At 43.2% G+C, this 15,522-nt stretch overlaps 1 protein-coding gene across 6 annotated transcripts in view; it reads left to right on the top strand.

Annotated features, from left to right (window-relative positions):
- Positions 1 to 15,522, top strand: part of LOC122542090 (uncharacterized) — a 164,394-nt gene that overhangs the window by 28,879 nt on the left and 119,993 nt on the right. For all 6 annotated transcript variants that reach the window (XM_087978196.1, XM_087978195.1, XM_087978201.1 and 3 more), the window contains exons 10-16: positions 3,529 to 3,564; positions 5,736 to 5,771; positions 6,009 to 6,065; positions 8,417 to 8,452; positions 9,114 to 9,170; positions 10,802 to 10,846; positions 13,466 to 13,522. In XM_087978196.1, the coding sequence (XP_087834322.1) occupies positions 3,529 to 3,564; positions 5,736 to 5,771; positions 6,009 to 6,065; positions 8,417 to 8,452; positions 9,114 to 9,170; positions 10,802 to 10,846; positions 13,466 to 13,522 (324 nt within the window). The remainder of the gene's footprint in view (positions 1 to 3,528; positions 3,565 to 5,735; positions 5,772 to 6,008; positions 6,066 to 8,416; positions 8,453 to 9,113; positions 9,171 to 10,801; positions 10,847 to 13,465; positions 13,523 to 15,522) is intronic.

Genomic DNA, 15,522 nt, shown 5'->3' with positions numbered 1-15,522 from the left:
ATATGCAATGTGGCCTCCCCTCTTCTTGGCCCTTCGTGTCAGAAAACCCTCCCGCACACATTGGACAAAAATTGATCCATCCAACGTACTATAGTTATAGCATTTCCAGTTAATGTTGGGGAAGTTAAAGACCCCATAATGACCACCCTGTTCCTTTCACTCCTACCCAGAATAGTTTTGCCGATCCTCTCCTCCACATCCTTGGAATTCTGCAGAGGTCTATATAAACTCCCAGCAGTGTGACCTTTCCTGTCCTGTTTCTAAACCTCAGCCCATATCACCTCAGTAGACAAATCCTTGTCAAAAGTTTTTTCAGCCTCTGTTATACTGTCCTTGACTAACAAGGCCACACCTCCCTCTGTTCTTGATGAGAGATCTAAATCTTGAAACCTGCAGCATCCATTCCCAACTCTGCTCTAGCCATGTCTCCAAAATGGCACAACATCGAAGTCTCAGGCACCTGCCTTTGCTGTAAGCTCACCTACCTTATTTCAGATACTTCTGGTGTTGAAGTAGACACACCTCAAACCAGCTTTGCTGACTGCCAGCATGTGCCTGTGATCATAAAATCCTGTCCATGTCCTCCTTACTCTCATCCTCCTATGTAATGGTACCTCAGGTTCCCATTTCCCTGCTGAGTTATGGACAGAGAAATAGAATTGCGGGAAACAGGATACCGAAGAACAGTCAGACTTGAATCAGCACTTCAGCTCGGTTTCTCTCACCACAGATATTGCCACACCTGCTGAATTTCTCCAATATTTTTTGCTAATTATCCTAACATGTTCAATTTCCCTCCCAATAAACAGGGACATTGTGTCCTCTTTCCTTATTACTTGCTGTATTCACACACCTATATTTTTAAAAATGTATCTACATGGAAACCCAGATCCCTCTGCATCACAGAGCTCTGCAATCTCTGACCATCTACATCATGCGCTTCTTTCTTATTTTTTTCGACCAAAATGAACAATTTCCCAACGATATTCTACTTACCTGGTCTTTGCGCAATCATTAACTTCCCTTTATCCGTTTTTTCCTTCATTGTTATGTTCACTTCACAACTTCCTTTCCTGCCAATTTTAACTCAGCATTGAATTTAGTCACCGTATCTTTGATCCCTCCATCCAGGTTCTTTCAATAAATTGTGAAAACTTCAGGTCCTAATACTAATCCCTGTGGCACACCACTCAGCTTGACATCTTACCAACCTAGATGGCGGCGGTAACCTTGTGCACAACTCCCTGAGCACACAACAACCTCCGTGCCCTCTGTCCGCTCTCTTCTCCTTACCTTCTAAAACTTTGCTCGGCCTCTCCTGTTCTGGAGAGCGAGACCCGAGCAAACACAGATTAGTGGTTAAAGTGACTTACTCAGACTCGTGTGAATGTGGTGTTCCTTAGGGATCAGTGCTGGGATCACTGTTGGCCACCATTTACAGGAACAAGTTGGTCTTGGTCATCAGATACATAATTTCATCCTCGGTTGGCGACATCAAATTTTTGATTATTTAATATGGAGGAGACTGCTGCTCGACTATAAGATATTACTAAACACGGGATGTAATTGTTAAATGATTTTCTGTCAAGGTCAACGTGAGGTTGTGCATTTTGACAGAAAGTATTGGGAGTTTAGAGATTCCTAGGAAAAGATATCTTTCATTTAGATATTGGGACAGAGGGAAAGTTGGAGGAAAGCGACAGATAACACATCTTGTTCACATCCACTATATCCAGACCTCTCAGTATTCTGTAAGTTTTCATCTGATATTCCCACCATCCTTCTAAACTTGTCACACTACTAGAAGGATGTGGAGGCTTTGGAGAGGGTACAGAAATGGCTTACCAGGATGTTGCCTGATTTGGAGGGTATTAGCTGTGAGGAGAGATTGGACAAGTTTGGTTTGTTTTCACTGACATGTTGGAAGATGAGGGGGCAACCTGATAGAAGTTTACAAAATGATGAGAGTTATGGATAGAGTGGATAGTCAGAGTCTCTTTCCCAGGGTAGAAATGTCAATTATTAGGGGACATAGGTTTAAGGTAAAAGGGAGTAAGTTTAAAGGAGATGTGAGGGACAAGAATCTTACACAGAGGCTGGTAAGTGTCTGGAATATGCTGCCAGATGACATGGTAGACAAGATACAATAGTAACTTTGACAGGTGCATCAATAAGCAGGGAATAAAGGATATGGACCACATAGAAGCAGAAGGATTTTAGCTTACAAAGGCTTCATGTGTCGCGTAGGCTTGTTGGGCCGAAGGGTCTGATCCTGTGCTGTACTATGAATTGTTCTGTTCTTTGTCCACTGAGCACAGACCCAGATTCCTCAACCGTTCCTTGTATGACAAGCTGTTCATCCCTGAGATCATTCTTGTCCTGGACCCCCTCCAAGGCCAGCACATCATTCCTTAGATATGGGACCTAAAATTGCTCACAATATTCCAAATGTGTTCTGACCAGAGCCTTATACAGCCTCAGCAGTGCTTCACTGCTCTTGTATTCTAACCCTCTCGAAATTAATGCTAACATTGTATTTGTCGACCTAACTGTCAACCGAACCTGCATGTCAAACTCAAGCAAATCCTGAACTAAGACTTCAAAGTCACTTTGTGTATCAGATTTCTAAAACCTTACCCCATTTATAAAATACTCTATGTCTGAATTCTAACCAAAGAGCATAACCTCACACTTGCCCACATTGTATTCCATCTGCCACTTCTTTGCCCACACTCTCAGCCTGTGAAGCCCTTCTGCAGTCTCCTCACTCCTCAACACAACCTGTCCCTCCATAAATCTTTGTGTCATCTGAAAACCTAACAACAATGCTCTCAGTTCCTTCCTCCAGATTGTTACTGTATAACATGGATAGTTGTGGTCCCAACACGGACCTCTATGGAACTCCACCAGTCACCAGCTGCCATCCTGAAAAAGACCCCTTTCTCCTGATGCTCTGCCTTCTGCTAGTCAGCCAATCCTCTGTTCATGCCAGTACTTTGTCCCTGACACCATAGACTCTTATCTGATGGAGCAGCCTCCTGTGCAACACCTTGTCCAAGTCCTTCTGGAAATGCAAACACATCATGTCCATTGGCTCTCCTTTGTCTAACTTGCTCAAAGAATTCTAACAGATTTGCCAGGCATGTCCGCCCCTCGATGAAACTATGCTAAACTCAGCCCTATGTTACCAAGCATTTCTAAATAATCTGCAAACTCATCCTTAATAATGGACTCCAAACTCTTAGCAACAATCAAGGTCAGGCTAAGTGGCCTATAGTTTCCTGTCTTCTGCCTCCTTTCCTAAACAGCAAGGTTATATTTGCCATTTTCCAGTCCTCTGGGACTCTTCCAGATTCCAGTGATTCCTTAAAGATCACGACCAATGTATCTAATTGAAACAAACAGGAGTTGTCCCCTGCCCAAGTGCTGAGTGTGGGGTGTGTTTACAGTGAGACAGGAATCATTGAAAGCCATTCAGATATTGGAATATGGAGTCTGGAACCTGAAATCCTGTTTCCTCTGTTTCAGACTCAGTGGAGAATGAGAGTGAGCCGGATGTTAAAGGTATTTATCCCCATATTTCAACAATACGTTACAGTTACAGATTTAAATATCATTAAAACTGGAGGGACAGTTTAAACTATTCTGATAATGGGACACAAAGGCTCTCCTTGGATTGGAGAACTGTAAATCTCTTTATTCCAGATTCTGAACAAAGAACAAATCAATCAGAGGCTCAAGGAATCCATATGTCTGTTTTAATGTGTCCCTGTTTCTAACTATCACTGCTGAATAATCTATTGATGATTGTACTAATTATTCTGGGAAGGTGTTTGGAGCCATTGACCTTGGATGGAAAACTAAAGCTCAGAGCCCAGAGTCAGTTCTCAGCTCACTGTTCCTATATCTAAAGAGCAAGGAGGCCAGAGGGACAATCTCAGCCCTGGGCAGAAAGTGAGATTCTCCCTCACCCTGGAAACTCCGGGATTCAACCCGTAGCTTCCTGGTGAAATTAGCTGACCCCAATCCAACCCTGAGCTGGCCCTTTGAGTGATGGGAATGCAGCTCATGGTGAGCTGAGCCATTCAGCGGCTGCTGAGTGTGAGCAAAAAGCAAACATGTGACAAGGACACACTTTTCAATTGTGAACATTTTACACTCATTTTCCATTTGGTCATCAAAAACCTGTTTCCATTTCAGATTCTAAAGAAAGTAGAGAAAGGAAAATCAAAGTGATCACTTCAGGACAAGATGATAGTTTGTAGATCTCTCTGTGTGGGGCATTACCGACTGCACTAATATATGGGAGCTGGGTCTTTATTGAAATGACTCAAATACACGTGGAGACAGGGGACAAGGAGCAGGATGGAGAGCAAGCTGATTACAAATAGCTAACACAGAATGGGGGTTGAAGCTCATTACTCAGACTGAGGGGGGGGATCTGTGCTGGGATCACTGTTGGTCAACATTTATAGAAACAACTTGGTCTAAGGAATCAGAAATACAATTTTCGAATTTGTTGGTGACACCAATCTGGGGACAAACTTCATATTGCAGTGATTTTGCAATTTTGTATTTGAGAGCAGAGGATCCATGGTCTGCTCCCTTGTTACAGAGAAATGACTGAAGGTTGTTAACCTAAGAGTCACCAATTCAAAGACAAGGGGAGACTTTGAGGAGGAGGAATTGGTGGAGGAATTGAACCCATGCTGTTGGCATCACTTTCCATCACAAACCAGCTGCCCAGTCGATGGAGCTGTATAGTAGGGATGAGGGAAACATGTGAACATCTGGAGAAGAGGAGGCAAGCTCCGGGTGACAGGGCGATGATAATCAGGAGACCGACGGCACACTTGATGGACGGTCAGTTTGAGCCGAGGAAAGAGCTTCAGAGTGAAGATTCTGGGAGCAGACTGGCACTAAATCAACAGCTTCATGTCATTGGGGCCTGTGTTGCCATGAGATGGAAACAGAGAAATGAAAGTTAAACAATGGGTTCAATCTGGTCTGGAGGATTCGGAGGAGGTTCTGGGGAACATTATTTGACAGGAAAGGTTCACTGAAAGTGAAAAGAAGGATCTACAAACCAGTTGTGAGATTGGCTTTGTTCTATCGAACAAAAACCTGGGACATACCATGAAGTGAGGAACAGGGGCTGGATAATAATGAGGAGTGATGCAGACGTGGATGGGTGCAATAACAAAACAGGACAAAGTCAGGACCCAGCTTCAGAGGCTCAATGAAGATTGTAGCTGAGAGACTAAGGACTAAAATGTGACCTGACTGAGGACTCATCCAACAAATTACACCTTAATATGGTGACAGGGGCTTGATATCTGTTCCTGTGGAAACATCAAATACAACACTTTCTGTAATAAATGCAAGACAGAATTCAGAGAAATGTGTTTATTCAGAGAACGATGGGAATATGGAACTCACTCCCAGAGAGAGAGAGGCTGAGGTCAATTGTTTTGACAGATTTGCATGAAATGAAGAGTGTTTACAACAAATTGTAAAAATCAGCAGAGTGTATTGGATTGCATGGCCTCCTTCCTTTCTCTAAATATCTTGGACATTTCCAACTAAAGCTCTGTTCTGGAGCTGTCCTGTGCTCCAGTGCTGAGTGTTGGATGGTTGGGAGGGGTGTTGTTTGCAGTGGGAGGGGGATAATTGAAAACCATACAGATATTGGAACGTGTGGTTTGGAAACTGAAATCCTGATCTCTCTGTTTCAGACTCAGCAGAGAATGAGAGTGCACCTGATACTAAAGGTATTTATCCCCATCTTTCAATAACACATCACCGTTACAGATTTAAATATCATTAAAACAGGAGGGACAGGTTTATATCTATTCTGATAATGGAACACAATCTCCTGGGATTGGAGAACCAAAATACCCTTCTTTCTATTCTAGGTTCTCTGGAAAACAAAATGAGTCACTCAGAGGCTCAAGCTATCTATATTTCTGTTTCAATCTGCCATTGTTTGTCAACTGTTTCCATTTCAGATTCCAAAGAAAGCGGCGAAAGGAAAATCAAAATGATCGCTTCAGGGCAAGATGATGGTTTGTAGATCTCTCTGTGTGGGACATTATTCACTACACTAACATATGGGAGCTGGGTCCATGAGGATTAACAAGCTCTTTAGTGAAATCATTCATATACACACGGAGCCAGGAGACAAGGAGCAGAATGGAGAGCAAGCTGGTTACAAAACAGCAAACTCAGACTAGTGCTTTAAGTGACTTACTCAGAGTGGGGGAAATGTGGGAAGTGGTGTTTCTCCAGGATCCGTGCTGAGATCAGAAATAGATTCTAAACCTGTTGGTGACATCAAACTGGGTGTTTTGTTTGTGTTGAGGACATGGTCATAGCCTTTGTTCTTGGCTAGATTATTGAAATACATTTCAGATTATATTGTTTCACAGGCATTTATATGGACTGCTTGATTATATTTCTAAAATGTTGATCAGGGCCATCTTCTGAGTTCACCCATGAGAAAAGCAGCGATATTTCGAACTCAGCTTCCTACTCTGTGGGATTCCAGAAGCTGTGGAGCAGATTAGGCAGGAGCTTTCCAACCTGCCCATTGTCTCAGGAGCAACCCAGAACCATCTTCCAGAAAACGTAGTTCAAAAGCAATTCAAAATCTGTTTTCACACAGATAATCTGATTATCTCTTCCTGAGACCACAGTAACCATTCAAAATGTGCCATCTGCTTGAACATCAAGTCTCTTCCAGACTTGCCAGAACCAATTCCCAGATACTGACTTTGTTAATAGCCAACCTCTGCCATCTGTTTAAACGCAATGCTCTTCCCAGGATCACTGTGTCTGTTGGAATGCCTTTCATCAAGAATCACCCTGCAATTTACCTGCAGGTCTGGCCTCACAAACAAACAAAGCTTATTTGTTCTGTTCCTAATTCCACCAGTCAATTCCAGCCCATAATTCAAAATTAATAAAAGATTAAAAAATAATGAAAAATTGGTGAGGGTTCTAACACAGGTCATTTCTATTTCAGGATGATGAGAGTGAGGGTTGAGACTTTATGTGTAAGAATATGGATGACACAGATTCCATTATAATGCTGAATTAAAATTCCATGGAGCAACACAGAGATCTGGGATTTCAGACACATTAAACCATTGAACCTATTGAGACAGGTTAATAAAGGGTCTGTTCCTGTGCTGTGCTGAGAGTTGATCAGTTCTTTGTCCATCGAGCACAGACCCAGATTCCTCAACCATTCCTTGTTTGACAAGTCCTTCATCCATGGGACCATTGTTGTAAATTTCTTCTGGACTTCCTGCAATACCAGGACACCCTTCCTTAGATACGGGGCCAAAAACCGCTTTCATATTTCAAGTGTGGTTTGACCAGAGCCTTATATAGCTTCAGCAGGACACCACTGCTCTAGTATTCTAGCTGTCTTGAAATTAATGCTAACATTGTTTTTGCTTTCTTAAATGCCAACAGAACCTGTGTGTTAACCTTTTGCGAATCTAGAACTCGGACTCCCAAGTCCCTTTGTGCTTTAGATTTCCCAATCCTTTCCCCATTTACAAAAGTAATCTACGTATTCATCCTACCTAATGGCATAACCTCCTACTTTCCTACATTGTATCCCATCTGCCACTTCTTTGTCCACTCTCCTAGAGTCATTCATTTTGCAGCCTTCCCAATTCCTCAACACTACCTCCCCTCTACCGATCTTTGGTGTCATCTGAAAACCTAACAACAATGTCCTCAGTTCTGTTACCCATTGTTAATATATAATGTGAACAGTTATGGTCCGAGCACGGCCCCCTGCGCGGGTCACCAGCTGCCATCCTGAAAAAGATCCTGTGCATTCTGCCAGTCTGCCATTCCTCTATCCATGCCAATATCTTACCCCTAACACTATGGCCTCTTATTTACCAGCCTGCTATGCATCATCTGCTCAGAGGCCTTAAGTGCAATATGTCCACTGGTTCTACTGAATCTAACATGCACATTACCTTCTCAAAGAATTGTAAACTATTTGTCAGGCATGACCTTACCTTGACAAAACCATGCTGTCTCAGCTCTATTTTACCATGCACTTCCAAGTATTCCACAATCTCATCCTTGATAGTGGACTCTAACATCATTCCAATGTCTGTGGACAGGTTAATTGGCTTATAGTTTCCTGTCTTCTGCCTCCCTCCCTTCTTAACAATGGATGTTACATTTGCCATTTTCCAGTCATCTGGGACGACCCCAACACCAGTGATTCCTGAAAGATCACCACCAGTGTATCCAACTGAAATAATCAAGGGCTACCCAAGTGCTGAGTGTGGGCGGTGTTTACAGTGAGAGGGGGAATCATTGGAAACCGTTTGGATATTGGAATGTGTGGTCCATTCCAACTGAAATCCTGTTACCTCTGTTTCAGATTCAGCGCAGAATGAGAGTGCACCTGATACTAAAGGTATTTATCACCATCTTTCAACAACATGTCACAGTTACAGATTTAAATAGCATTAAAACAGGAGGGACAGGCTGAAACTATTCTGACAATGGGGCACAGAGGCCCTCCTGGGATTGGGGAACTGAAAATCTCTTTACTCTAATCCAGATTTTGCACAAAGAGCAAGTTATTTGGAGGCTCCATAGAGTGATATTTCAATTGTAATCCGAGCCTGTTTCGAACAATTATTGCTGAATAATCTATTGATGATTGTACAAATGATTCTGGGAAGCTGTTTGGATCCATTGGCATTGGATGGAAAGCCAAAGCTCAGAGCCCAGAGTCAGTGCTTGGCTTATTGTTCCTGTATCTGAAGAGCCAGGAGGCCAGAGAGTGCGGCTTAGAGACAATCTCAGCCCCGGGCAGGGAGGGACACTCACATTTACCCTGGAGACTCCGGGATTCTACCCGCAGTTTCCTGGTGAAATGAGCTGACCTCAATCCAACCCTGAGCTGGCCCTTTGAGTGATGGGAATGCGGCTCATGGTGAGCTGAGCCATTCAGTGGCTGCTGCAATGTGTGAGTGTGAGCAAAAAGCAACATGTGATGGGACACACTTTTCAATTGTGAAAATTTCACACTCATTTTCCATTTGATTATCAAAAACCCGTTTCCATTTCAGATTCCAAAGAAAGCAAAGAAAGGAAAATCCAAGTGATCACGTCAGGACGAGATGACGGTTTGTAGATCTATCTGTGTGGGGCATTATTGAGAGCAAGCTGGTTACAAAACAGCAAAAACAGAGTAGGGGTTCAAGTGCTTAACTCAGACTGGCGGGAATTGGTGTTCCTCAGGGATCAGTGCTGGGATCACTGTTGATCACTATTTATGGAAACAGCTTGGACTTGGGAATCAGAAATAGAATTCCAAAACGGTTGGTGACACCAAACTGAGCGCCTTAATCAGTATTGATGAACCATCACGAGATGTTCTGTTTTGTTACCAAATTAACTTTATATTCTCCATGGGACATGAGTGTTGCAAACTGGGCCCTGTATTTATTGCCCATCCCTGGTGCCCCGTGAGAAAGTGGTGGTGAGCTGCCTTCTTGAACTGCAACTGTTGGTGCGGTTTGTGGCCGTTTACAGTGCTGTTAGGGAAGGAGTTCCAGGATTCAGAGATTTCAGAATAAAGGGAGTGAGGTGTTTAGCTGGAGGAAAATTAATTACTCATAAGCCTGGAAAAATCCGAGTGAAAACTGCAAGGTGGAAGATAGGAATTCGGGCTTTAAAACAGACATTTCATTAAAACAATAACACAGCTTAATAAATTCACAAATAGCAAATCATTCAATGCAATTGATGTTCATTTTGACAGAATTAAGAAGCTGAGCAGTTGTATTAAAAATGTCCTGAGCCTTGGTCAGTCTGCAGTATATCAACCCCATCACCATGTTCCTCAACTTTCAACAATAGGTCACAGTTACAGGTTTAAATATCATTCAAATAAGAAGGATAGATTAAACTTACTGTGATAATGGGACAAGATGCTACCTTGGGATTGGAGAACAGAAATTCTCTTCATTCTATCCCTGATCCTCCCAGAAGGAGAGTCACTCTGCAGAGACAGCAGGTATCTAACAGAGATTTCAGTATCACATCATCCCGCGTCAGGAATTAACCAGAGACCGCAGTCTGATTGGTCACGGTTTCTTCCAAGTGGGGTTCGTGTCTGCTGATACTTGATTCCAATCCAATCCTGGTGCAAAGCTGGACAGTCCCTCTAGATCTTTTGTTTTAGATTACATTACAGTGTGGAAACAGACCCTTCGGCCCAACAAGTCCACACTGACCCGCCGAAGCGCAACTCACCCATACCCCTACCATTTACCCCTTACCTAACACTACGGGCAATTTAGCATGGCCAACTCGCCTAACCTGCACATTTTTGGACTGTGGGAGGAAACCGAAGCACCCGGAGGAAACCCACGCAGACATGGGGAGAATGTGCAAACTCCACACAGTCAGTCGCCTGAGGCGGGAATTGAACCGGGTCTCCGGCGCTGTGAGGCAGCAGTGCTAACCACTGTGCCACCGTGCCGCTCAATCTCTGGATTGAGATCCTGAATTATTTGAATCCTGGGTTGATGTCTCAGGAGCAAAGTCCAAACCAAACCGGACCCATCACCCAGTTCAGGTCAGCATGGGGTCAGTGTGAGACATACAGAATTCCTCACTCCCTGCCCCTTCCACCCCAAACCCCACCCAACCCCCGATTACTGTGAAATCAATGATATAATCAGTTCTCAAATCTTTCTCTTTCAAGTATAATCTTCAATGGACAATACTTACTCTCTTCTTTCTGTTTCAGGATCTGATGAGATTAGAAAGTGGAACAGAAACAACCACAACTCCAGTGAGTGAACAATTCTCGGATTTATTGATTCGAGCTGAGTTCCAAGCCAATGTCAGTCTATCTCCTATGCCTTTTTTTCCAAACTCTCTGTTCGTCCATTGAAATTTCAGGCCAAACCCAAAACTAGTGTGTGTGTTCCATACTTTAGACAAGAGTTCAGTTTGTGTGTGAGGAGCGTGAGGGGAAAATTAAACCCAATTCTCAGGAGAAGCAATTTCAAGCACAGTAGCTTTCCTGGGATGGGGGAACTGAAATTCTCTTCCTCCTGTTTGAGATTCTTCAGAAAAAATGAGTCACTTGAAGGTATATACATTTCTATTTTAATCTTTCCCAATTTTGATAATAATTGCTGAATAAATAAGAGAGCAATAAAGCAGTAGTGTTGGGTCTCTTGAAGAGCATTAAGCTGGATAAACCCCCAGGGCCTGATGGGATCTGGAGCGATGGAGGCTGAGGGGAGAGTTGATAGAAGTCTATAAAATGTTGCGATGCATGGATAGGGTTGACTGTCAGAATCTTTTTTCCTGGAGTTGAAACTTCTAATACAAGGGGACATGCATTTGAGGTGAGAGGGGAAAAGTTCAAAGGAGATGTGAGGGGAAAGTTTTTTTTCCACTAAGAGTAGTAAGAATCTGAAACACACTGCCAGGGGTGGTGGGGAAGACAGACACGATAGGAGCATTTACAGGACTTTTAGATAAGCACAAGAATATGTAAAGACTGGAGGGATATGGACTAAGGGCAAGAAGAAGGGATTATTTTAATTTGATATCATGTTCAGCACAACAAATTGGGCTGAAGAGCCCATTGCTGTGCAGTACTGTTCTGTGTTCTATGTTCTAACCTTTGATGATTCCATTAACGTCTCTGGAGATTGATTTAGATTTTTAACTTTTTTTTAATATGTAATTCTCTTGTGGGACATGGGTGTCACTGGCTGGGCTAGCATTCATTTCCTGTCCCTAGTTGCCCCTTGACAAGGTGGTGGTGAGCTGCTTTCTTGAACCAATGTAGTCCATGTGCTGTCGGAAGACACACAATGCCATTCAGGAGGGAATTCCAGGATTTTGAACCAGTGACACTGAATGAGCAGCGATGTATTTCCAAGTCGGGACGATGAGTGGCTTGGAGGGAAACTTGAAGATGGTGGTGTTCCCAAGTATTTCCTGCCTTTGTCCTTCCAGATGGAAGTTGTTGTGGGTTTGGAAGATGCTGTTTAAGGATCTTCAGTGAATTTCTGCAGTGAATCTTGTAGATAGTATACACTGCTAATACTGAGCTGCATGGAGGGAGTAAATGCTTGCGGATGTGGTACCAATCAATCATGCTGCTTTGTCCTGCATGGCGACTGAGGAATATTCTATTAGATTCCTGACTTTTGCCTTATGGATTGTGGACAGGCTTTGGGGAGTCAGGAGGAGAGTTACTCACTGCAGGATTCCTAGCCTCTGACCTGGACTTGAGGCCAGTGTATTTATATGGGGGTGAGTTATGGTCAGTTACATGGCCAGTTTCTGGTCAATGGTAACTTCAAGAGTTGTTGATAGTGGGGGATTCCGCATTGCATATCAAGGGGCGGTGATTAGATTCTCCCTTATTGGAGAGGTCAATAGCTTGCATTTGTATGGTGAGAACATTAGTAGGCATTTGTCAGCCCAGGGCTGAATATTGTCCAGGTCTTGCTGCATTTGAACATGGACTGCATCAGTATCTGAGGAGTCATGAATGGGACAGAGCATTCTGCAATCATTTGTGACTTTATGATGGAGGGAATGTAATTTTTGAAGCAGCTGAAGATGGTTGGGACTAGGACAGTTCTCTGAGGAACTCCTGCAGAGATGTTCTGGAGTTGAGATGACTGATCTCCAACAACCACAACCATCTTCCTACGTGCCAAGCCTGACTCCAACGAGATGAGAGTTTGCCCCCGATACCGATTGATTCCAGTTTTGCTTGGGCTCCTTGATGCCACACTCACTCAAATGCCTCCTTGATGTTACGGGCTGTCACTCTCACCTCACCTCTGGAATTCAGCTCTTGTTCCATATTTGAGCAAAGGGTATAATGAGGTCAGGAGCTGAGTGGTCCTGGCAGAACCTAAAGTGGGCATCACTAAGCAGGTTATTGCTGAGCTGGTGCTGCTTGATAGCACTGTTGATGACACCTTCCATCACTGATGATTGAGAATAGACTAATGGGGTGGTAATTGGCCTGGATTTCTTCTTCTCTTTTAGGTCAGGACATACCTGGCGATACATAGGTCTTGGATGGAAAGCCAAAGATCAGAGCACGGAGCAGTGCTTTGCTCACTGTTCCTGTATCTGAAGAACCAGGAGGCCAGAGAGTGCAGCTTAGGGACATTCTTAGCCCCGGGCAGGAAGTGAGACTCACGCTACTCTGGAGACTCCAGGATTCAACCTGCAGTTTCCTGGTGAAATGAGCCGACCCCAATCCAACCCTGAGCTGACCCTTCAAGTGATGGGAATGCTGAGCCATTCAGCGGCTGCTGCAATGTGTGAGTGTGAGAACAAAGCAGCATGTGACAGGGACACACTTTTCAATTGTGAATATTTCACACTCATTTTCCATTTGATCATCAAAAACCTGTTTCCATTTCAGATTCCAAAGAAAGCAGTGAAAGGAAAATCAAAGTGATCGCTTCAGGACAGGATGATGGTTTGTAGATCTCTCTGTGTGTGGGGCATTATTGACTGCACTAATAAATGGGAGCTGGGTTCATAAGGATTAACAAGCTCTTTATTGAAATGATTCAAATACACGTGGAGGCAGAGGACAAGGAGCAGGATGGAGAACAAGCTGGTTACAAAACAGCAAATAGAAGGTCCTGGAGAAATACATCAGGTCTGACAGCAGTTATGGACAGAGAAATAGAATTGAGGGAAATGGAGTTCTGGAGAACACTCATACTGGACTCAATGCTTTAACTCTGTTTCTCTCTCCACAGATATTGCTAGACCTGCTGTTTCTCTAATTTATTTTGGTTTTTATGTGACATTTGTATTCAATTTCCTTCACAAAAAGCAGGGGCATTGTGTTGTCTTTCGTAATTACTTGCAATACTGGCACACCAACATTTTTTGATTTTTCCATGCAGATGCTCAGATCCTTCTGCAAATCCTCACCGTTTACATAATGTGATTCTTTCATTTTTTTCTGCCAAAATGGACAATTTCAGGTTTTCCCAACTATACTCCATTTGCCAAGTCATTGCAAACTGATTAGCCTCCCTTTTTCCTGTTCTTCCTTTGTTATGTGCACTTCACAATTTCCTTTCCAATCCATTTTTAACTCATCAGCGAATTTCATCACCATATCATCCCTCCCTCCAACCAAGTCCTTTCTATAAATTGTGATAAGATGAGGTCCCAGCACTGATCTCTATGGCACACCACTCATCATTACATCATACCAACCAGAAATGATCCACTTACGATGGCCCTATATGTTCTGTTCATTAGCCAACAATCTATCCATCCCAGTATGCTGCCTCCTATGTAGGATCATAGAATCACTAGAGTGCAGAAAGAGGTCATTAGGTCCATCGGGTCTGCTCAAACTGTCCAAAGGGCATCCCAGATTAGCCTTGTATCTAGAGTCCTATGGCATGGATGTAATCCCTTTGGCCCAAAATGGTCCATGCTGATCAAAATGTCCATCCATGTTAGCCACATTTCCCTGCACTTGGCCCATATCCTTCTAATCCTTTCCTATCCATGCATTAATCCAAATGCCTTTTAAATGTTGTTAATTGTACCTGCCTCAACTACGTCTGCTGGCAACTCATTCTATGTGCATACTACCATCTGTGTGAAAAAGCAGCCCCTTTTATTCTTTCCCCTCTAACCTTAAACTCATGCCCTCCAGTCCTCAATTCCCCAACCCTGGGAAAAAGACTAAGTGCATTCACCCTATCCATGCCTCTCATTAACTTATATACTTCTATATGGTCCCCCCCCCCCAGTCTTCTATGCTCTAAAGAAAAAAGTCCTAACTTTTCCAACCTCTCACTATAACTCAGACCATTGAGTCCAGGCAACACCCTTGTAAATTTCTTCTGCACTCTTTCCAGTTTAATAATATCCTTCCTATAGCAAGGTGACTAAAACTGAATATAATACTCCAAGTACGACCTCACTAACTCCTGTATAACTGCAATATAACTTCCCAACCTCTATACTCAGTGCACTGACTGATGACGGCCCATTTGTCAAAAGACTTCTTCACTGCCCTGTTTACCTGGGACTCCACTTTCAGAGAATGGTGTATCTCAATTCCAAGGTCCCTCTGTTCCACTACACTCCTTAAGGCCCTACCATTCACCATAAAACTTCTACCTTGATTGGCCTTTGCAAAATACAAGACCTCACACTTATCGATATTAAACTCCATTTGCCATTTCTCAGCCCACTTCCCAGCTGATCAAGGTTCTGATAATCTTCCTCACTGTCCACGATGCTGCCTATTTTAGCGTCATCAGCAAACTTACTAATCATGCCTTGTACATTCTCATCCTAATCAATGATATAGATTACAAACAGTAATGGGCTCAGCACCCACCGCTGAGACTCTCCATTAGTCACAGGTCTCCAGTCCGACAACCATCTTTCCATTATTACACTCCACTTCCTACCATCAAGCCAATTTTATATCCAATT

Source organism: Chiloscyllium plagiosum, unplaced genomic scaffold (genome assembly GCF_037043375.1).
Source record: "Chiloscyllium plagiosum isolate Xiang-an unplaced genomic scaffold, Cpla_swu_hap1 HiC_scaffold_33, whole genome shotgun sequence".
Taxonomy (NCBI): Eukaryota; Metazoa; Chordata; class Chondrichthyes; order Orectolobiformes; family Hemiscylliidae; genus Chiloscyllium; species Chiloscyllium plagiosum.
The sequence above is the reverse complement of the archived record's forward strand: the minus strand, read 5'-3'. Positions and strand labels throughout refer to the sequence as shown.